Below are 23,132 nucleotides of genomic sequence, written 5' to 3'. Positions count from 1 at the left end.
TAATTTATTCTGTGTAAGTAATCTAGTAGCTTTCGCAAGGATGGAAAAAGCGGAACACTGTGAAGCTCTGATGCAAGCTGAGCTGTGTTGTATGCAGTGGAGGAGTTTTATGCAAAAGCTGAGCTTGAAAATGACAGCATCTGCAGAAGTGGTAAAATTACCTGCTTTGCTAAGATGGTCAGACTAGATGATTGGGCAAAAATGGTCAGGTGTAGCTTTCATTTAATAGCTGGTTCAGCACAGTATATTTAACTGTGGATTTGCTCAGTTTTATGTGGATTGGCGATCATATTGTCCTGCTGGCTCTCCCAAGCTTGTGTCAGTGGAACACCCTGCTGCTGTGCTGTCACTGACGCCCATGGGCTGTGGCAGAAATTTAGACAAAACAATGATGTGTATCTTTTTGTAGATAGATTTCAGTACTTTGCTCACCAAAGTTTGGCCCATACGTTGATGGAATGCTGAGCCTAGGGCTGTGAAAATTCTGGCCAGAAATTGGGGTGAAACTTATTAAGCAGAAGCAGGCAGTAGCCACAGTGTCACATTGGGACTGGAGACGTCTCTCATCCCTGATGTATGGAGTATCTGGGCTGTGGAGGGAAATGAGGGATGCTGTCTGCCTGTGGGGTGTGATGCTTGTGTGCATGCCAGCCCTGGATCTTAACTGACCAAGGAATTCACAGGTGAGCAGCGGAGCATCTAGTGAGGTCTACCAGTGTGGGAAATTATTGAATGTGTACTTTGTGTAGAACTTCGTTGGATTTTCTATATGAAATGTTAATGAAGTTAAATGAGGTTAGTGTCGTGTGTATATTCCCTTAGCATAGGAATCTATAAAAGCCTTTCAAGCAGTCATGTGTGTCCTGGCTGCTATCAGTCACTGTCCAGGGTGGAAAGGGGGTGGAATGACTGGTAGAAAGCTCTTTGTTGGAAATGGTATTGTAAATCAACTAAACTTAGTTAGCTTTATGTGTCAGTGGACAGGGTAATGAATTTGCAGATCATCTGAGCAGGAAGATGCTAATTCCTGTGAATGCGGAGGGATTCTAATTCATTCTCAAGACATCTGGCAAAATGGAAATCCCTTGGGTAGATCAATTTGCTACTGCAGACAACAGACTAGAATCTGTCTTTTTTTCTCCACCACCCCACCGCCCCCCTTCCTGAGAAGAACCCAATAGTCATAGCGGTCACTTTTTAAATGTGGTAGGTTTCTGAAGGGAATATGCCTTCCCTTAGTCTGACCTGGTTCCCAAGGCCTTGAGAAACATGAATCACATCGTGCTGTGGGCATTTAGAGTGGTTGAATTGAAGAAAGCTCTTTGCTACATGAACAGGAGCTGCAGTGTAAAAGTGTTTTGTGTTTTTTTTTTTTAATTTTCATTTTCATGAGCTATTAAAAATTAATAAACCTTTAATAACTCAATTCCATTTATTCTGGACTGCTTATTAAAGTAGATTGATCTGTTGGTTCAGTTGAGGTAAATTTAGTGGTACTGATGACTGGCTCTTTAGACTGTCTGGATTCCTCCACAGGTGCCTCAGGCAAACTGGTGATGGATTTTTGAAGGACTACTTTGGGTATGAGGTCAGAAAAAATCTGCCTTTAGATGCATCCTTAATTCTTTGGTACTGATGGAAATCTGCGCTGGGTTCCTGCTCTCTGTCAGTCACCAAGCAAAGTGGCATTTTGCGGTGGCTCCTCTCCCTTCTGGTAGTGAAGGAGTTCTCTGGTTAGCCCAGCTCTCTGTTCACATCACATGATAATAAAATGTTATCCTCCATGTGAATGCAGTCTCAGCTTTTACATCTGTTGGTACATGAAGGTGCCTGCTGTGTTTCTGTCACATTGTTCTTCAAGAGAATATGCTGGCGCATAAATTACTCTCTTCCCCACTTGAGTGGAACAGTGTATGTTCAACAAGGCCAAGTACAAGGTTCTTCACTTGGGTTGGGGCAATCCCAAACACAAATATGGGCTGAGAATAGCCCTGAAGAGAAGGACTTGGGGATGCTGTTAGATGAGAAGCTCCACATGAGCCAGCAGTGTACGCTTGCAGCCCAGAAAGCCAGCCATATCCTGTGCTGCGTTGAAAGGAGTGTGAATAGCAGGTTGAGGGAGGGGATTCTGCCCCTCTACTCTGCTCTTGCAAGACTTCACCTGTCTAGGAGTACCAAGGTGGCTGTGACATGTCAAATCTGCATAACAGGCATGGAAAACTGTTGAACTGCTGTTTTATCCAGGTCTTTCTTATTTAGAGTTATGAAAGGATGGGAAGTGTTTTACAACACAGTTAGTACTGCTATGGTACATGCAATTTCATTTAATAGCATACCTCTGATGCTGCTAGGCTTTTACAGGGATCTTGCGAAACAAAACCATGACTGAGTTAAAACCAAGTGTGAGGTCACTGTGTGGCCTCTGTTTCCTGCAGCCTGGAGCACCTTTTGGGTTCGGATAGTGGGAAAGATAAGGGTTCCTTGCACTCAAGTAGGAGGTGTTGTGCAGGGCTGTACATGTGAAATACTTTGATTTCCAGGGGAGGCAAAGGTACCTGGTGGGATCTCCAGGGACAGAACAGTCCTTGTGAGATATGCTGGTGTTTTGCTGCTTGCCAACTGCTCATGGATTTTACAAACAACTTTCCTGGCTGTGCAATGAGTACGTGTGCTATATGTGTTATTGCAGGGTTCAGACAGCACAACTATTACCAACAGCTCAGTTATGTAACAGACCTGAAGAGCTAGAGCACTGCCTACCCATTGCTCCCCTTCCAGATGGGATTCTCTCCCTCCTGCATGTATGCTGCAGGGTGCGCAGGATGTGAATTTGGTGCACTTAGTCTTGGGCAGTATCAGCAGTTTACTGTAGTCTCTTTTTTCCGTGGCTTAAGCAACCTTTGCACTGAGTGATGCGTATCACCATGCTACAAAGTCTGAGAAGCTGGGAAAGGTGAGGAAAGTACAGAGTGATATGGAAATATGTATCTATTTTGCTGTTCAGGTGGGGACAGCTACTATAGAAGTCAGAGTGCTCTGGAAAACACAGTAACGCTGTGTTCGTGTTTCACAGGGAAGAGGAAGCTATTTGTCAAATTGCAGATCATGAAAATGCGTTTTGAATGCTCTGCTTTCAGCATTGTGTTTCTTTTTAAGAGCACTACTTAAACTTCATACTTTCCTTCCTCTCATTTCTCCTGCAGCCTCTCCACAACACTGTGTTGGCCCCTGTGTAAGGATGTTGGTTTTGTTGTAGTGCAGTGAGTGACCAGCTCGTAAATCATGTGCTGGATTTAGTTAGGATGTAATCTTTTGGCCATCTGCTCAGGCCCTCCCTGTGTCTGCATCCTTCTGATTTGCAAGCAAGTGTTAAAGGTGATCTCGAATCTGTCAATGTTTCGAATACCCTGGTTCCCTTTGACTGAATACGAGGGTGTTCTTTTTTAGGAGATTTGAGCAATGTGTTGTATGAACCTCACAGTAATTTGGCTGCTTGAATTTAATTCTCTGGCTGGTGCATGAGGCATGTAGTCTGGAAAAAAGTATCCTTAGATTGATTGAGAGCTAAGTGGATGGTAAGAACTTCTGTGTAGAATTGCGTTTAAGAATACTCTGATGGATGTTCTGCTGTTTTTTTTTCCACCCTCCCACAATGATTCCAGTACATAAAGGGGGCCTACAGGAAAGCTGAGAAAGGGCTCTTTACCAGGGAATGCAGGGATAAGAAAAGAAGTGATGATTTTAAGGTGAAAGAGGTGAGATTTAAATTGGGTGTTAGGAAGAAGTGTTTTACTGTGAGGTTGGCCAAACACTGTCACAGGTTGCTCAGAGAAGCTGTAGATGCCCCGTCCCTGGAGGTGTTCAAGGCCAGCTTGGATCAGGCTGTGGAAGTTGTCCTTGCCCATGGCAGGGATGAGGAATTGGATGATCTTTAAGATCCCTTCTAACCCAAACCATTCTGTGATTCTGTGATTCCGGACCTTTATTTGCCATCTCTGGGTTTTAATTTCCTTTCCTAATCTTTCAGAATCTATCTGACTGTCTAACCTTTAGTAACTGAGACTCGTAGAGCATCTGTAATCCTTTTGTGGCTTTTTTTTTTTTTTTAAATGTTTTTTTTCTGTTTGTTTGTTTGGTTGAAGTTGCAGGCAAGACTTAAAATTATTTTTTTCTTGTCTATTTAGAGTAACATCAAAATGGTGAGAAAGTCCCAGAGAAAAACAGTCTCTGAATTAACTGAATGTTTACATCAATTTTATTTGCTTTCCTCTCTGTCTGCTTAGTGGAACCTGTCTGCTTTCTAATAGCTTCTTGAACTGAGGTGCAAAAGCTGTTTCTGATGTGCCCAAGTCTTTTTTTAGTGATTAAATGACTAAATCATTTTTTATGGAAGCTTTACTTCCACAGTGAGAACGATGGCACCTGTGTGCATTTGTATCAGGGAGTGTTTGCCCATGGCAGTGCAAAGCTCTGGGTTGTTTTCCCTTCTGATTTTCTGTGATTTTTTTTTGCCTCCCTGTTGTCCTCCCTACACAGTGTTGAAGTGTCATAGGAGGATTACGGTTCAGCTTAGTCCAGTGTTTGCCTCCGAATGGCTCAGCTTTCTGTGCTGCCCAGTGTGCTGAGAGAAGCCATTTGAAACTGAATGGGATTTAACATTTCCAGATAGTTTAAAAATAAGGCTTCCCAAGAGCCTAGAAGTAAATGGGATAAATGGAGTGAGTCAGGAAATCTCTGATCTAGACCTTTGACTTTGTCTTCATATTTGTACTCTGTGGCGCTACAGAAGCGACTGTGTCTGTAAAACCTGCTGTGCCGAGTGCTTTAGAGAATGGTTTCCTTTTGTGATACAGATCTTATTTTGTAAAATGTACTGTTTCAGGTGGCTTGATTTCACCTGCTGTCCTACCCCTGGAGTAGCAACAAGTTTTCAGCCTGTGTTGCAACACTGTGACTAATTAACTGTTGATACATCAGGCTTCTTCACCACCTCCTTTCTCCTTTGTGTCCTTTCTTGAGCCTTTGGCATATGGGAGCTCTGAGACAGAACTAGTGGGTGTGGGTACAAAAGCTTCCCCAGAGAAGCTAATGGTATTGTGCCTTTTCAAAGCTGTGGTCCTTTCGCAGAGTCATGGTTCATGCCATTCTGTGTGTTTCAGCTGACTTGAGAACTCCCTGGGCTGACGAACATGCTGTGTCTTCGCAGCACCTAATGGCTCTTTCCAGCTCCAAACTCCCAGACACCATAGAATCATAGAATCATGAAAGCTGGAAAAGATCATCCAGATCACCTATCAGCCCTATACCACTGTGCCTGCTCAACCATGTCCCAAATGGGGAGCCCTGTGACCTCATGGCCAGTCCTGATCCTGAGATTCTGTGGGAGCTGCACCGTTGCAAAGATTTTTACACACCGCTGGGATGTGCTTTTCAGCGGGTTAACAAAATAAAAAGACCTGCAAGTCACTTTTTGTGGGAACTTTTTGGACGTGCTGTGTGAACTTGCACATAGAGCAAAATAGTTACTGGTGAGGTGAGACTCATAAGTTTGTGATCCCGCTCTTATTTATAAACCCTGCTTTTGTGGCTAGAGGTGGAGTTTATTACATACAGGTTGCCTGAGGACATAGGATTCGTTCCTGGTAGATGCTAAGGATACCAGACACCCTTTTTGTTATGTGGGTGCGTAGAATGCTTTTTGAGTCTCACTGCTGCTCTAGAATACCCTTTTTGCTGCAAGCCCTGGGACAGCTCTTGCTGAAGCCCCACACAAATACTCTTTTCAGCATAAACAGGATTTGCTTTCATCAATTGAAGCTCTTAATATTTAGAGGTTGAGTCCACAATGTGCAGACAGCATCTGTCTCTGGGTTTACATATCGCTTTCTGCATAGGCAATGTCTCCTCCCTGTCTGGGAGCCACTGGTCTACTCTGGCTACCTTTTTTGACAAATAATACCCAATTTCCACACTGGAGGTACCTCTGCTTCCCTGCGAACAGCAGTGGAGCTTTTTACGAATGGGGAGAGACCAGCTGAAGATTATTGTGTGTCCCCTGCCCCCTTTCCCATTTTTTTACCTCCCCTCAAACACATGCACTTGTTTCTTTGATCACTGCCTCTTGAAAAGGGCAGGAAGAGGGGAGGATCAGAAAGAAGCTGGTGTCAGTCTGATATTTCATCAGATACCTGCTTTTGTATGGTATCCAGAGGCACCTGGAAAATGAGTAGGTTGCCCTGCCTATGTCTCAGTGGTTAAAACGACTGATTGATTTGGAGATTATAAAGGAATCTGCGTCTTCAGTCAGCAGGAACACTGTGACTGTAGTGTGTTTTGCTTGCAGCATTAGGTTGAGCATCAAGAATGCTTTAGGCCCTGAACCTGTTTATTTTGGACCTAAAGTCTCATGGGCTTTGGCAGTCTAGGTAAAAGCTACACCCCTTCTAACTTCTATGTGAGATGTCTGTGGCTTGTACTATACCTGGTACAGCATTTCCTTCATGCAAATGCGTACCTGGACTATAAATGCTTTCAAAGGGGTATTTCTCAAATAGCAAGGGTGTTCTCCAGCATCACACTCCATTGCAACTCTGTGCATGTAACTGTGTGAAGGATTTTATTTGATCTATCTATCTATTTATTTTTATTTTGTAATGTTCCTTTTTAAAACATCTTGCTTGGTAGTTTGACTCTGTAAGCCTTTAGTCAGTGCTGGGTGCTCTGTGTTCTGGAGGAAGCTTTGCTATACCGGTGTTTAAATCTTTTTGCTCTCAGGTATTTCCTGCTTCTTAGCTTGTTAAATATGTCTTTTTCTTACTGTTAGTTTTCCATTGGGAAAACCAGCTGGAGTCTAGACCTGTCTTCTCTTAGTGCTTAGACTTAGCAATACCAATGAGGATATGAGCTTGCAAAAGATAAATGTAAACAAAACCTCCCTTAGGTAGACATGGATCTTCTCCATCCGGTGAGATAGCAGACAGTGCTGTGTTATATTCTAACCATTATTTTTGATAAATACCATCCTGGCATTAAATTAACAGAGTGTGGAAAAGTGATGTTTGCATTTAGAATGCTGCTTGTTTGGCGTAGCTGATTAATTTGGTTTACAGATGTCTTACAATAGAGTTGCTGTTCCGGCTTGATTATTTTCAGGTTGTGGTTGGAAGTCTGCTCTGCACAGTTGAGGAGACATTCTTTGCTTTTAGAGAAATGTTTATTTATTCTAGAATGTCTGTATCTCTGAGTGAGGTGACATGAAATGACATCTTACTAAGGAACAGTAACTGCTGGTTGCAGAGGATTGGCTTTGAAATTGCAGTGCATTAGCCATATCACATTCACATTATTTTCCAAACATTAATCCTATGATTATTTTTTTATATGTGTCAACTTAGAGAGATGGGATGGGGGTACAGAAGAGGTTTTGCCTCCAGACCTATTGAATTGTTAAAATGAGTATGGATTTCCAGCCTCCAGGCCTCTGGGGGGGGATGTTGTCCAAATAATGCAATGCCCTGTGATGCTTTCGCTCAGATGAAACTGTAGCAGGACAAAATCACTAACAGCTGCTTTTTTTCTTTTTTTTTTTTTTTTTTTTTTTTTGTCTTTACAGTAAAGAAAGCTAAACTCCACGGACCACCAGGTAAGCCACACTCTACTCCTTATTCACAGCAGTGGTGATACCGGCTCTCACTCTGGCTTGTGCTCCTCCTACCAGTTCTCATCGGCCTCCTCTCCGCTCAACAGTTTTCTTAGGAGGGGTAAAAACTGCTCTCAGGGTCCAGGCAGCTTGGGTTAGGAAAGCTAGAGGACCTGACCTTGTGTCACAGCACTGAGGAACCTCTGCCTGCTGACCTGTCTTGAGTGGGTGATGGGTGAGGAAAGATGTTCCTTCACTGTCACCAGCTCCCACTCTGCCCTCATCCTTCCTCTGTCCCTGTTAAAACAAGACCTGAAAATGTCCACTGAGCAAAACTGATACATGCCCATCTAGATTCAGTGTCTTCTTAATCCTGATCAGGATTGCTGGATGAAGTGATTTGTTCTGTAACTTGACAGTCCATACAGGCTGTGCCTACAATTGAAATCCTATCCACCAGGTTTTGTGTCTGCATAATAAAACATGAACAGAGTAGCTGATGAGGACCAGAATGTACAGTGTAGGCAACACTGTTTCACTGTGGTTCAGCAGGTAGCAAGGAATCCCTTAGCAGGTAAATACATTTATGGAGTTACATTTTATGTACATTTTTACAAAGAGTAAGCAGTTTGCTTCTGGAAAGGCATTCCTTCAGGTGTCTAGATCTGAAGCAGTTGTGCAGCTGTACTCATGACTATTTGTTCAGCTTTATTCTCTTGGTAATAGCCATCGCCGGGTTGTAGTTGAAAGCTTCGCAGATCTCCTTGTCTGTACTCCATGATAGGTCAAGTTGTGTGTGTGCACCAACCTTGAATTTTCAGGGAAGGGAAGCTGAGTACCCAGACTGGAAAGATGATAGTATGTGCTTTATCTTTTTTCAAATCAAGAAGCCTGCTCACCACCCCAAACTGTTTGTCCTGTTCTCTAGGTTTGACTCAACTGAAGCATGTGGTTTCACTGATAAGTCTGGTGACGCAGGAGGATGCAAGTAGTGTGGCTAGATATGAAGGAATCTAACTCTCAGTGATTTCCACTTCTTCCTGATCCTCTGGATCATGTAGTTTTCCTTTCCTACCTTTCAGTAAGGGTATTTGAAGCTAGGTGCTGGGACATGCTATAGTACCCTATAGAAATGGTGCATTTAGACTTTGGCAGTATTAGAATGGATTGTCACCTAACTTACGCTGGGAAAAGATACAGCAGAACATTGAAGTATTAAAACATGTACACTGCTTTCTAGCTACTTGGCATATATCTTGTCCTAGGCTTGATGAAGCTATAGATAGTTCTGAGGTGGCAACTCCCCTTAAAAAGGAATTTGTTCATTCTCAGATGCTGATGTTCAAGCTTCGTATGTTTCTGTGCTTGGCTGCTTTTGGTTTTATTAGCAAAGAGATAGCAGCAACTAGGAAAAAGTTGTTCCAGGCTTTTTTTTTCAGTTTTAAAATAAACGTAAAGCATCTAAACAAATGCTGTCTTGTCAAAATGTGAGTGTAATGTGGTTCTTCTAGGTCAGCTGGTTTAAGCAATAGAGGTGATTTTTAGTTAAAGTCCTAGTTGTAGGATAAACGACTGTATTTCTCTCCTGCTTCTGACTGGTCTGCAAAGTTCTTTGTGGATTCATGGTTGGAAAACCAGACTGAAACTAGGATAGCATTTGGGTCAGGAGGGAAGAGATGATATAGTCAGTCCAACCAGTCCTTGTATGTTTTGCAAGTTTGTTTTTCTCTGCACAGTCTGCATGATGGATCCTATTCCTTCAAACTGTGTCATCTTCCTCTCATCTACATTTCAGTAACAGCATATTACATGCAAATTGTTTGTGTTCTTCAGAATTTTACACTTTTTCTTTGTCCCTGACTTACTGCAAGTGCTTAGTTGCCTGTTTTTGTTTGGTTATGCATGAATTTCTAAGAAACTGTGACTGAAAATTTGGTAGCAGGTGAAAATCTTGAACATTTGATTCCCTAACCCAGGGATCTCTTTCACATGGGCTTTTTGTGCAGAGCATCCCTGGAGGTGTTCAAGGCCTGGCTGGATGAGGCTTTGAGCAATCTGATCCAGTGGAAGGTGTCCCTGCTGATGTGGGGGGAGTTGGAACTGGGTGATCTTTAAGATCCCTTCCAACCCAAACTGTTCTATGATTCTGTGATTCTACTAAACCTTGAAATGTTTAACTTGTGTGATGGGAGGGTTTGCTGAAGGCGATAACTTCTTGCCTCTCATTCCCCAGATAAATTCAATACCTATGTGACCCTGAAAGTGCAAAATGTGAAGAGCACCACAGTAGCGGTGAGAGGTGACCAGCCCTGCTGGGAACAGGATTTCATGTTGTAAGTATGGTGTAGTGCAGTGAAGTTCTTGTGGTTGAGTGCTTCCATAGCACCGATGTTTGTATGGAGCTACTATTATGTTGTATGAATTGGAGCACTTAAACAGGTAAAATGCACAAGCCTAGTGACAAAATAAATAATATGCTTGTTGTACACACGGGATCAGATTGGTGTCTGCCAAGAGGTCAGGTTGTCAGAAAAATTTGCAGTAATGATCTGAGGTGAAGCTGTGAGGGCAAGCTGGCAAGCCAGGCTCAAGATTGTGTCTGGCAACGATAACTGGGGTCAGACATAGTCCAGCAATGGCCAGTCAGGTCCGTAGTGATGAGACGGGTCTGGGGCTGAGCTGGGAAGTCAGACCGTGGGTTGGGTCTGGATTGATGGAGTTCATGGCCAAGCATGGACACAGCTCCAACAGGCTGGAGACAAGCACACTTCACAGCTGCGCGTAGACAAGTACTGAAAGCCCGTGTCTGCCTTTAAATAGAGGTCCTGGACCATAGGAAGAGGATGTGGGTGGAGGCCACTGATGAGGCTGTTCAGGGCAATTAAGGGCTGTTGTCAGTGCGATGTGCGTTGATGCTTTCTGCCATTGGTCTAGTGCCCATGAGTGTGATTTCCAGCTCCGCTGCTGCTGTGGCTTGAGCAGCTGCCAGTCCCTGTCACGAGCAGCCAAACCAGTCGCAGCTCTCCCAGTGTGCAATTGGCATTTCAGATTTGCCTTGGTGCTCGTATTCCTGACACGGAGCCGAGGATGTCCTGGTGTCTTTAGCATGGTGTTTTTTTTGCTGGTGGATGAATGACTCATTGATATATTTCATCCGCTTCTGTTTCTATAGCTTTGTAAGACAAAGTGAACTAAATTCACTAAATCCTAGACTTCAAGTGCTTTTCTCTGAACTTGGCACAGATGCTGCTGTGTCAGGAGGAATGATGTTTTGGAGTCAAAGCTTAGTGCTGTTATTCTTCAGTGGATCTGAAGTGTTTATGTAGTATGCATTGTGAGAGACCCACATGAGATTTTGTATGTTTTCCAATCCAGCGGGAATTTATTCTTCTCTGCTGAAAGTGGGAAGCTTTTGCCTCTAATTGAGGAGTTTGCCCCAAGGTCAGGACAGTGTTGCCATCATAACTGTGCTACCATCTCCCTTGTTTGGTGGCACTCTGCTTTTGGACCAGCACATGAGGTGTGTTGCAAGCACAATTACGGGCTGTGTGGAGAATGAATTGAGAGCAGCCCTGAAGAGAAGGACTTGGGGGTGCTGGTAGATGCTCCACATGAGCCAGCAATGTGCACTTGCAGCCCCAAAAGCTAACTGTGTGCTGTGCTGCATCAGAAGAAGTGTGAGGAGCAGGTTGAGGGAGGGGATTCTGCCCCTCTGCTCTTGTGAGACCTCACCTGGAATCCTGTGCTCAGGTCTAGAGTCCTCAGCACAGGAAGGATATGAATCTGTTAGAGTGAGTCCAGAGGAAGCCATGTAGATGATCCGGGGGCTGGAGCACCTCCCATGTAAGGACAAGTTGAGAGAGTTGGGCTTGTTCAGCATGAAGAGAAGGCTCCTGAGAGACCTTATAGCAGCCTTCCAATACTTAAAGGAGTCCTACGGACATCTGGGTTTTTTTATGAGGTGGTGTGGTGGTAGGACGAGGGGTAAAGATTTTAAGCTGAAGGAGGGGAGATTTAGATTAGATTTTAGGAAGAAATGTTTCCCTGTGAGGGTGGTGAGGCACTGGAACAGGTTTCCCAGAGAGGTGGTGGATGTCCAATAACTGGAGGTGATCAAGGCTAGGCTGGATGGGATTTCGAGCAACCTGATTGAGTGGTAAGCATCCCTGCCTATGGCACGGAGGTTGGAACTGGTTGATCTTTAAGGTCCCTTTCAACCCAAACTATTCAGTGATTCTACGATTCTTCGATTCTCCTTCTATACGGAGAGTCTGGAGCCTGTCCTTTGGCATATGGTGAAACGTATGCTCCTGAGCACCATGACCTCCTCATCTCTGCAGTTCTGGTCAGAGGATGTCACTATCACAGATGTAAATCATGCAGAACTGGGGTTAGGTTGGAGGAGGGAATGGTACCTGTCACATGTCCGTACACAACTACTGACTCATTCTTCCTGTCATCTGTGCTAATCCTGTGGATAAGGAACTAGCTATAGATGTGGCCCAGCTACAGAGGAGGCTGATCACCAGCAATTTAAGAATGGCGTGTGTTTGCGTTTGATGACAGCTCCTGCGTTGCTCCTCCTCCTTCCACTCAAACAGCTCCTGGAACTGCTCTCTCATATCAGCTGGAGCTTAGCTAGCGTGCTGTAAGGTCACCGTGCCACTCCGTAATTAGTTGCTAGGGGATATGAAAGCAGAATATTAGCTGAGCTACCTAGCCATTATGGTCTCTGCTTTAGCCGGGCAACAGCACGGTTGTTTTGTTTCCTTATAACAACAGTGTTACACGTGGCAGAGAACGTGTTTTGCATGGTCCTATGTACATAGCGTTGTCCCAGGAGAAATAACACTGATATTCCAATACTGCTGTTCACTGGTGTGCTCTTTTTCTTTCAGGAGCTGGAAAAGGCTTTTGAACAGAGTAGCTTTCCCCCGAGGGAAAGATACTTTTACTGTCTATGTTTGTGTTTACCTTTTTTATGAGGCATTGTAGAAGAATAGACTACAACCAAGAAAAGCTTTCTATGTGTTTGTTGGTTTTGCTTCTGAATCCTTGTGAGACAAACACTTAAGAATTTGTCTCTGGGGATGTTTGAGGTTTATTTATTTACCAGACCAGTAAAGCACTTTAATGTCATCTTTTAGGGCATCTTTTAATTTTGAAGAAGCTTTAAAAGGACTGCATATTTGCAGCAAGCACCTCTTGAGTGAAGGTGCTAACTGATTTTTAGATATGATGATTAAATCAGTGCTGAAGTTGTTAGAAATGTATTTCATTTAAATTCTTTATGCGTGTGGAAAGGGAGGGATACAAAATTCCAATCTCAGCTCTTTTGTTCTTTGAAGCTATTCTGCATCTAACCAGGAGGTGGAGAAAGGGAGACACAAAGACATTGAAAGCCACTGTTACTGAAAAATCTTTTAATTTTTAATTTATTTATTAACATTTTATGAATTTTTAAATTTTTATTATTTTTATTATAGAATCACATATGGTTTCGGTTGAAAGGGACATTAAAGTTTATCTCGTTCCAACACTTCTGCCATGGGCAGGGACACTTACCACTGAATCAACTTGGCTCTAAGCCTTGCTATGTTATGCAGAGGAAGAAGCTGGTGCTGGAGCAGAAGGGTTGCAACACAGCCCTGAGCAATACATACTGCTGGTGATGCAGCTGTGCTGGATTTGGGACTGTTACTTTTGGCATGTGGCAGATCTGCTCATGGATAAGTATTGGCATATTTGACCTGCCAGACTATGCCTGTGTTGCTGTGCTGGCAAGGAAAAGGATTTACCCACTGTGTTTGATATGGGGTGTCTGATGGTGAAGACGAGTTCATCTCTAGGTTTTGGCACAAGATATGCTTCTTCCTTATGTGTACATGGCTGCAGAGACAAGTTCCCAGCTTGCAGTCCACATGTGACATAGCTCAGGTTTTTAGTTTGCAGTTTTTATGTAGTTGGTGTTAAACTATGAGAAATCAGTCATTAGAAACTAATGTTTCCTGTGAGTATGAGCTGCCTAAACCACGCACTTCCCGAAGCTCTGTAGCTTGACACAGCTGTGTGGAAAGAATTCACTAGTATAATTATGGTGGTAATGCAGAACCTAGAGCAGAATCAGATTGTATTTGGCTTTTTTCTCATATGTGCTGCCTTTTCTTTTCTTGCAGTGAGATCAGTCGTCTGGACCTGGGCCTAATTGTAGAAGTATGGAACAAAGGACTGATCTGGGACACACTGGTTGGGACCGTGTGGATTGCTCTGAAGGCCATTCACCAATCTGATGAGGTTAAGCTGGCACAGAAACTTTACTTTGACAGCTCTGATATTGGTAGTTAGTGTTTTACTAACACTAAGATCTGCCCTGGTGCAGCCCAGAACTGTGCTCCTTGGCAAAATTTTCACTCGCAAAATCAGGAAGGCTGGGTGAGGGGAGCGGGCATTGCATTTGAAGGAGGCTGCCAACAGTGAGACCAAAACTGATCTTAACTAGGGATCTCTGGTCTCATTCTACTCATGTGGGCTTAAAAACCAGAGCTTAGTCTATTAAAGAATGCGTATAATTGACATGTATCTAAAATCGTAAGGACTCACTGCTTAGTCTGGTGCTCCAATTTCCATGAGTTCCTGCTAAAGACAGAAGTTTCCCTGATAAAAGACAAGTTGGCCTTTAAGGGCCAGAGCATGTCTATATCATCTCCTTAAAGCTTCTGGTTGTAGTGTCAGAAAGAGTGTGGTGGTGCTAATATGAACTGAAAAACATAGAAAATGAGATATAGCAGTGTCTGTAACTGCCCTAGTTGTGGAATTTGGTGATTCTTGGAGCTAAGCAAAACGTATTTGGCTTTTTTACCTCAAATTTCAGGGCATTTATTTACAAGTTTATTGAATTTGAGCAGGGGTGCAGAGCTTATATTTTCCATGAAAGGAAAAGGTGTGGATGCCTAGCAGTGTAGCCATAATGTCCAGCTGATGCTCAGTTCCTCTCGCTGTCCAGGCACTCTGCAACGCCTGCCTTTGAGGATTTACCGCTGCAGTTCCACTGAGGAGACAGTAGTTCTGCTAGGAGGTGTTTGCTGCTTGTCTTGATAAGGGTCTTTGAGGTTCAGAAGAAAAGCTGAATGTGCTGAATGGATGTAATTTGATGTTAAAATCCGTACCAGGCCACATTGTAAGGCTCTTCCTGGAGTCTTTTATCTTGTCAAATGTGTGAGCGTCGCTGCATGAGCACCTGTCAGATTGAAATTTCACCTCTGGCTTGTGGTTCACAGGAAGGTCCTGGGGAGTGGTCTACGCTGGAGGCAGAAGTTGTAATGAAACATGATGAAATCTGTGGAACCAAAAACCCAACTCCTCATAAAATTTTGCTGGACACAAGATTTGAATTACCTTTTGGTGAGTGCACTTCAGTAACTTACCCAAGGTGCTAACAGTAGAGCAAAAATGTTGGGGAGCAACGTTTTATTACTAGTTGTGCTCATTCTCAGTTCAGAGTAGTTCAGTGTGGATCATGTTGCTGGTGTTTATTTCTTGTTTGGCTTCTTTCTAACAAGTTCATAATAAATACCAAAGATTTGAAGGTCTTCCAGTCCTGGAATGTTTAGACTAGCAGCATTTTAAGAAACTATTAATGCTATTTCAGGATGGTGCAGTCAGACGTTTTGTTCCTGAGCAGGGAACATTCACTACTTTGTGTCTAGACAAATTTGGCTCTAGAAGAGGTCAAGTGTGTTGTTAGAGCTGTTCGGTGGTAAGTGCACTTAAACCCTGTGAAGGTGTGTGGTTAGTGTAACATTAATGATCAGTGCTCCCAAACATTATCGTTAGCATAGTGTATAAATAACTTGCTGCTTTAAAAATTGCCTCTCTGGCAATTGCTTTTGGTTAAAATATACAGAATGTGGAAAAGTAGCTAATTCAAACAAATCACAAGTTAAATTGTGTGCATTTTTTTAAAAAATTTATTTTAATTAAAATCCATCAACCAAACAAAAGCCTCAAACAAATAAGCAAACCCCAAAAGTAAGGCCTTTGCCAGAATCATAGGATGGTTTGAGTTGGAATAGACCTTAAAGATCATCCAGTTCCAACACCCGTGCCGTAGGCAGGGACACCACCACACTGGATCAAGTTGCTCATAGCTTCATCCAACCTGGCCTTGAACATCGCCAGGAATGGAGCATCCAGCTATTTCTCTGGGCAACCTGTGCCAGTGCCTCACCACCCTCACAGGAAAACATTTCTTCCTAAGATCTAATCTAAATCTCCCACCTTTCAGCTTAAAAACATTATCCCTAGTCCCATCCCTGCACTCCCTGAGAAAGAGCCTTTCCTGTGGGATCCTTATGTACTGAAGGCTGCTATAAGGTCTTCCCAGAGCCTTCTCTTCTTCTGTCTGAAAAAGGCCAACTTTCTCAGCCTGTCTTTGTACGGGAGGTGCTCCAGCCCTCTGATCATCTTCGTGGCTTTCCTCTGGACCCTGGACTTACATGAATGCATCCATAGCTTCTCTTTCCAGCTCTTTGCTGCCTCTTGGGATCAAGAACAGAGATGATATTTTTGGGGCTCATGGGATTTTTTTCCTGCATTGGGCACTGACATGTTTCAAAGTTATCTGTCATTGCAAGGCTCATCTCTCCCCTTCTGCCTGTTGCTTCTTCTTTGCTGCTGAGCCCTTGGCATTGTGAGCAATTTGCATCTCACTCTGAACACAGGTAGAGCATTTGTGCACCCACTGGTGTTTTGCCAGCAACTGTCAGGATCAAACATCTGTTGTAGGAAAAAGTTAGGTCATCTATTCATCTCGTACCCACCTTCCAGGTGCAAGGGAAGATGCAGGCTTTGGCCCTGCAGCAGCACAGTCAATACAAATTGCATCTTGTGCTCCCAGTGTGCTGTTTTGCCTGCACAGACCACTGGATGGAGCAGTTAAGGGTGTGTGCATTGTTTTATAGATGTAATAGACGCCGCTCTTTAACTACAGTCCTGTGTGTAAAGGGGAAAAGGTATCTGACATCTCAGCGGTCTTCACAACTAAGCTGTCTAATGCTGGTCTGGAGCCATCCCTCTGCGTTGTGAGAATGTCCTGGTGATTCACTGCTGCTGTCACTCTGTCAGTGGGAAGATTGTTACTGAAATTGCTCCTTATGTAAGGAGAGGAACAATTCACTTTGTTTCCTTGTGAGGTGAAACATTAGTTCTTCGGGACAAGCATTCAGGCTTCTGGGAGGGAGAGAACACAGCGCACAAACATGAAGGCAAGACTCATAGCTGCTACCTTCATTCTGAACATAGTTGCTTGTAAACTGTCCCTGCTTTAAATGAAAATGAAGTTCCGATCTCTCCCTGTGTATTCAGAGAGTCTCCAAAAGAGAATTTGCTTTCTTCTGCAGTTCATGTTTTGGAATGCCTAACATTTTGTGACTTTGTTTTCAAGTAAAGAAAAGCAGAATTCCTGTAAACTGTTACATGTTAGAGCATTTGGATTTACAGAATGAAAAATATTTCAGGTAATACTGTATTTTCTCCTTACTACCATACTCAAAACATGGGACTTCTTTTTGTTTGTTTATTTTGAGTTTTTAAACTACTATTAATATATATGATGTTCTGTAGAACATAGAATTCTGAGAAGTAGGGTTTCATGCATAAAACTTAAAGCATTAAGTAAATAGAAAGCTTTTTGTGACTCTTCTGTTTCTAACACAATTGGTCATTTAAAGCACATCTATTACTTCTTCCTTTGCTTACTATGCCAAATACTGAAATAGCAGGAACTCCACGCTGCTGTATTGAAGCGGTTTTATTTTCAAGTGTGAAAAGTTGTCTGCCTGTCCAGTGCTTTTTCATGAACAGGAAAGGTGGGTGCATCAGACAGCTCTTTCAAGGCTTCTGGTGCTGTTTGCTTGAAGAGTTCTGCAGTTTTTCTTACTTCATCTGTATTTGCAGCCAGTCCTGCTATGGCAAGGAGAGGAGCAGGTAGGCACCAAGAGCATGGGATATTCCTTGAAACGGCAGCATCTCCCCATATCACCTTCTCTGGAAGTGCTTCCATTCACATCATGACTGAACGTCTGCTGCCATCAATTCTAGGATAGAGAAGAACCCTGGAAGTTGCATTAGGGTCTGTCTCCCTGCCTTTGGTACTGTGAAACTTGGAGGGATGCATGGAGGTAGCTCAGCTTATAGCACTGCCTCTGCATTTCTCCCAATATATTTGTAGGTCAGTTTCACTTTAAGTGGAAGGCAGTAGCATAGACTCTTAGTGCCCCACATGTTAAGACTGTGTGGTCATACGAACTGAGAGCTGCTGCTTTAAACCTACTCAGAGAACTAAATGGATTACTGATCTCCCGTGGAAGTTCTTAAGCCAGTGGCTCTGTAGTGGTAATGTTTTAGTAGCAGCATATTTGGAGTGATGCTGAGGAACAGCGTGCATCACGTTTTCTTTCCGAGGTGAAAATCTCCTGGCTGTTGAAGATACATGAGAATTGGAGTGATGCATGTGCACATGTACAGCTTGTGCTGCTTTCCAGGTCTGGTAAAACACAGCTGTCTGGGGGCAACTTTTAAAAAATTGTGTATTCTTCTGTTTGGCTGTGCGTCTGTGCTTTGTCCATCACTTCTGGCTGTTCTGTTTCGTTTAGGTTAAGTGATCCACATGGATGCAGTACCCCAGGTTATTCAGTCTGTGTAATTAGAATGTTTCATTGTATTAGGGGAAGCTTGAAAAGTTTTTAAGGGATTGTAAGAGAGAATGAATGAATTTGAAAATGAGAAAAGCTGAAGTCCTTGATGTAAAACATGATTATATATGCAAAGAGGTTTAGAAACTGATTTGTTGTTTGCATTATATTTATCCCAGATTAGTTTTCTGCTTCTGCTTCCACCTGATGTGCTCAGAATTCTTTCTCTCTGGTATGCCTTTTTCTGGTACTCTGAAGACAGGCAACAGCTAAAGCTGAAATAAATGCAGAACATGCTGATGCTGGCAATGATAGTACACAATGAAGATTTATTGAAGACATTTATTTTTTTTTCCCTATGAAGTAATTTTTAAGTGTTTGCCAGGCTTTGAGTTTGGAAACAGTCATTTCCGAACAGAGGCTGGTTAGAGTTGTAGTCTCTGCTCCTGGTGATATAGAATAGCCTTTCTGAGATCATCCAGTAGTTAGAATTTTTAATTGCTTAGATGTCTAATGAGACAAAGAGCATCTATGGTGGCCCTGTTTTTAGTCTGACATCAGCCTGTGTGGTATAGGGGAGAGTGGGCCCTTCTGTGGTGTGTGATGGACTGTGGTGCTGGGGACCATACTGTCATCTAACATTCTCTGTCAGCCCTATGTTCCTAAATGTTCAATCCCACAGAAAAAGAATGACTGAAAATCCTCTTCTATCAAAGTGCAGCAAAGTGTGAGCATTGGAAATGTGAAATGTTAGTAAGAGTTGATATTAACCCCTAGGGTGGAAAGCATTTTTATGCTTGGTAGTCTTTTAAAAATGGCAATAAACTGCCTTCTTGATGGGAGGAAGAGGCTGTTAGCAAAACCAGGCTGGAACAGCTTTCTATGCTCATCATATCTTGTTTCTTTTCAGGAACAAGACAGACATATCAAGATAGGGGTATTTTTCTTCTTGTTTGGTTTAGAAAATTTTCTGGTAGAGAGAAGACAGTCTTGCTGTTTATTATTTCAAGGTAGTGAATGTGTGCTGGCATAGGCTTTCCGAGATATTCCTTTTCGAGTATACAATTGTGCTGTCTAAAAGGAATTTTACTCTGTCCCCCTTTTTTAGAAGTCTAGTGGCTTTACAAGTCCCTCACGAGATGGAGTACTCAAAAATGCTTTGGCTCCCAAATTATAGCAGTTTGGGTTTGTGCCAAGCTATTTCTAATAGATAATTGGAGTGAAAATGCTTTTAATGTTCTTGCCATGCCCGGGCTGGGAGCATGCTGATCTGCATCCAGCCATGAGGTGGAGTAAATGTGCTTTGAGTTTATTGTCTTGGGAACTGTTCAGAAAGAGAAATTCTCAGCTCTGTAAAGTTACTTCATTGAAGATTCCCCTGCTTCTGGAAGAATTGGGGGCTAGGAAGAGAGGAAGCCAGGTGAACGCTTGTAGGAAGGGGAGGAGAGAGGGAATATCTGTCTTACTTCTAATACTTGTTCTCACTTTTTCTTTCCTGGGGTATGTCCCAGCCCAGGACTTGCTGCCTAGGAAAAACTCAAGCGGCACAAGGTGATGTGCGAGGAGCAAAGCAAGGACCACCAGACCTGAGATGAAGAAAAGCTTTAAGGCTGAAACTCCTGTTTATTGCCAAGCTAGAGATCTTGAATGGGAATACTGTAATGTTTAAGTACCTGACAGAGTCTGACTGAGTGAAGTGGCCTGTATAGCAAATTCTCCTCTAATTCCTTCCTCAGCCTGATAAGTCTCTGTGATGCTGTGTCCCCATTTCTGTGGTGGTGCATTGTATCTGGGCGTGAGGGTGCACTGGTAAGTCCTAGTTGTTCTGAGCAGCCTCAGCTGGGACCTCTGCTCACAGCCTCTGCTTATGGGATGAGGAGTTATGTCTGAGCTTTCAATCCTGAGTGATGCTGTGGGAGTTAGTGATCCCTCACCTCAACTGTAGTCATGTCTGCACCTCCTTATGGACCCCATAGATCCAGGCCAGATGTGGACTAACTTCTGGGCTTGACCTTAGAACTGCTTTGTCGCCATGGTCCTGCCTGCCAATCTGGGCTCCTGACTGAACCTGACCATGATCTCTGAAACTGCCCTGCTGACCTTGCTCAGGTGCTGTAGGATGAGGAAATGGCTGGCAACTCCCCTGCTTTGGCAGCCATGGAGTCTCCCTTGCCTCCCCTTCTTTGCTGAGCAACCGGATCTCACTGCTCTCTGACATCGGGAGTCCAGAGAAGACAGGACATTCAACTTCCAGATGAAGTTGGCAGTAGGAGGAAGGACAGTAAAGCTTGCAATATTTCCCTGTTGGTGTCAAATTAAGAAGCCCCAAAAGCTAGTGAACATCCCTGCCCATCTCCTCTCTGTTCTTCAGCAGTTTTGTTTCACTGACATATGGCATTGCTCCTCTTGTTTACCAAGCGTGATGTTAGTGGTGCCCTGAGCTTGGTATCAAATGGCCTCTGGAGTTGTTCAGCTTTTTATCTTGTAAGCAAAGTTAATGTAGTGGAGTATCTTGCACTTGTAATCAAAGCTGAGCAGTGATGTAGGAGCTGGCCAGTGGATGTGGCTTTGCAGCAGTCTGTCTGTGATCTCTGCACTATGGATTTCCATTCTGTGCAGTCCAGAATTATTAACAAAATAGCTGGCTGAGGCAAGGCACAGATAGATGGTGAAATTAAAAATAGTTGTTATATAAACCTCTTCCTCAAAAAATCAAGAATTCTGTCTTAATCGGCATTTCTTCTGAATGGGTGACTTGATTAAAGTTCATAGTTGCTTCATGTTTAAGGTTTGCCCTGCAGTAACTGTACTGCCATTAGTAATGATAATCTTGAGATAATCTTGAGATAATCGTGGGTGAGACCGCACCTCAAATCCTGTGTTCAGTTCTGGGCCCCTTGCTGCAAGAAGGATGTTGAGGCTCTGGAGCGTGTCCGGAAAAGGGCAACAAAGCTGCTGAAGGGGCTGGAGAACAAGTCTTACAAGGAGCAGCTGAGGAAACTAGAGTTGTTTAGCCTTGAGAGGAGGAGGCCGAGGGGAGACCTTATTGCTCTCTACAACTGCCTGAAAGGAGGTTGTGGAGAGGAGGGAGCTGGCCTCTTCTCCCAAGTGACAGGGGACAGGACAAGAGGGAGTGTCCTCAAGCTCCGCCAGGGGAGGTTCAGACTGGACATCAGGAAAAAATTCTTCACAGGAAGGGTCGTTGGGCACTGGAACAGGCTGCCCAGAGAGGTGTTTGAGTCACCTTCCCTGGAGGTATTTAAAAGACGAGTAGACAAGGTGCTCAGAGATATGATTTAGTGGCGGATAGGAATGGTTGGACTCAATGACCTAAGAGGTCTTTTCCCACCTGGTGATTCTATGATTCTATAACAGTAGTTTCTTTAAGATTGAGTAGATGACCTTAAAGCAGCCAGTAATGTTGACAGTAGCAGATTTTAATCTATGACTTGCGTAAGAAGGTGTTTCAGTAGAATAGCAGCAATCATGCACTAAAAATCTGATAGCTCTGTTTATGAAATGGGCACCTTGGATACAGGGCAGGGACAATAAAAATCCTAGAGACAATGGTGCTTTTTGATGTCTGGGGATGCAGCTAAGCCATGGCCAGTAAGAAAGAATTGAAGCCTACCCTGAGGCAACTGTAGTTTCTGCAGTATTGATGGTAATCCGTTTCTTCATTCCTCCTAGGTCTCTTTGGTCTTGATTTCAGACTCCAGAGATGAGTTATTTTGACTCTGACCTTTAGTCCTCAGTTCATGAGTTTTTCTTCATCTTTTAGATAAGAGATGGGTTTCAAAGACAAAATTCCTTAAGCTTTGCTTTGATGTTTAGATTGCTTCAGGTCCTTGTTGGAGTTTGTTCTCCTAAATCTCATCGGTTTGTATGTTAATAGCCCTTCAGTTAATTGATGTCTTCTTTCTGGCTCAATTCTGTCCAGATTTCCTTTGAATGCCTAATTTGTGTGGAGCTCATCTAATAAATCTGTGCAGCTGTGATTCCACAGCCCTGATGATCAAAAGCATCACTGTTTTTGTACAACTCTTGTAATTGTGGAAGACGCTCTCATGTTTCTCTTACCTCATTTTCTAATAGCGTATAACAACAAAGCAATGTACCGCACATCAGAAAGAGCTCTATGTATTATGGTTAAAATAAGTTACTTTGGTTTCCTTTCAAGCAAGGGGAAATAGGTTGTCTTTTTTTCTACTTAATGCAGGTTTTCTAGAGCCAGGTATTCAGTTTTCAGTTCCCTAAAAATTTGTCAAGTGGGGCTGTTGTCTGGTTGAAGCTAGTTGCATAAAAAGGTGTTTCCATTACAAAGGTGTAGACATTAATTTGTAGTCCAGGGAGACATTTACTTCTGATACTTCGAACTAGGTTTGGCATGTCCTTTGTTCTTGTTGAAAGTGGTTTGTGTTCTGGTACACCGGCCAGTGTTATCTCCAGATGTTTTGGGATCGCTGGCTTCATTAGATGGTGATTTGTGTGGCTGGGTGAGGGTGTCTAGCACAGATGCCCCCTTTGAGCATGAGAAGAAAGCAATACTTACTTGATCCTTTCTTAAAACATCGTAGGTACCAATGGAATTGGCTCTCCTGCCAATAAATCAAGTTCCTGTTTCTCTCAGGAGTGATTATGGATGTAACCTTTAGAACTACCTCTTCATCCAGTGACCAGCCCAGCCACCTCCTTAGCTGATCGGTGTGGCGGTGTTCATGGGGTGCAATTCATTGCAGGAAAACAAACTTGTTAGATGTAAACTTCTTGGCTTCTTATGAGAGTGTAAAGAGTGTAAAGAA

At 43.2% G+C, this 23,132-nt stretch overlaps 1 protein-coding gene across 5 annotated transcripts in view; it reads left to right on the top strand.

Moving 5' to 3' along the window:
* UNC13B (unc-13 homolog B) overlaps positions 1-23,132 on the top strand; it is a 222,798-nt gene that overhangs the window by 22,920 nt on the left and 176,746 nt on the right. For all 5 annotated transcript variants that reach the window (XM_054053735.1, XM_054053736.1, XM_054053738.1 and 2 more), the window contains exons 2-5: positions 7,613-7,642; positions 9,873-9,972; positions 13,816-13,933; positions 14,917-15,040. In XM_054053735.1, the coding sequence (XP_053909710.1) occupies positions 7,613-7,642; positions 9,873-9,972; positions 13,816-13,933; positions 14,917-15,040 (372 nt within the window). The remainder of the gene's footprint in view (positions 1-7,612; positions 7,643-9,872; positions 9,973-13,815; positions 13,934-14,916; positions 15,041-23,132) is intronic.

This window comes from Cuculus canorus, chromosome Z (genome assembly GCF_017976375.1).
Source record: "Cuculus canorus isolate bCucCan1 chromosome Z, bCucCan1.pri, whole genome shotgun sequence".
Lineage (NCBI taxonomy): Eukaryota > Metazoa > Chordata > Aves > Cuculiformes > Cuculidae > Cuculus > Cuculus canorus.
The sequence above is the reverse complement of the archived record's forward strand: the minus strand, read 5'-3'. Positions and strand labels throughout refer to the sequence as shown.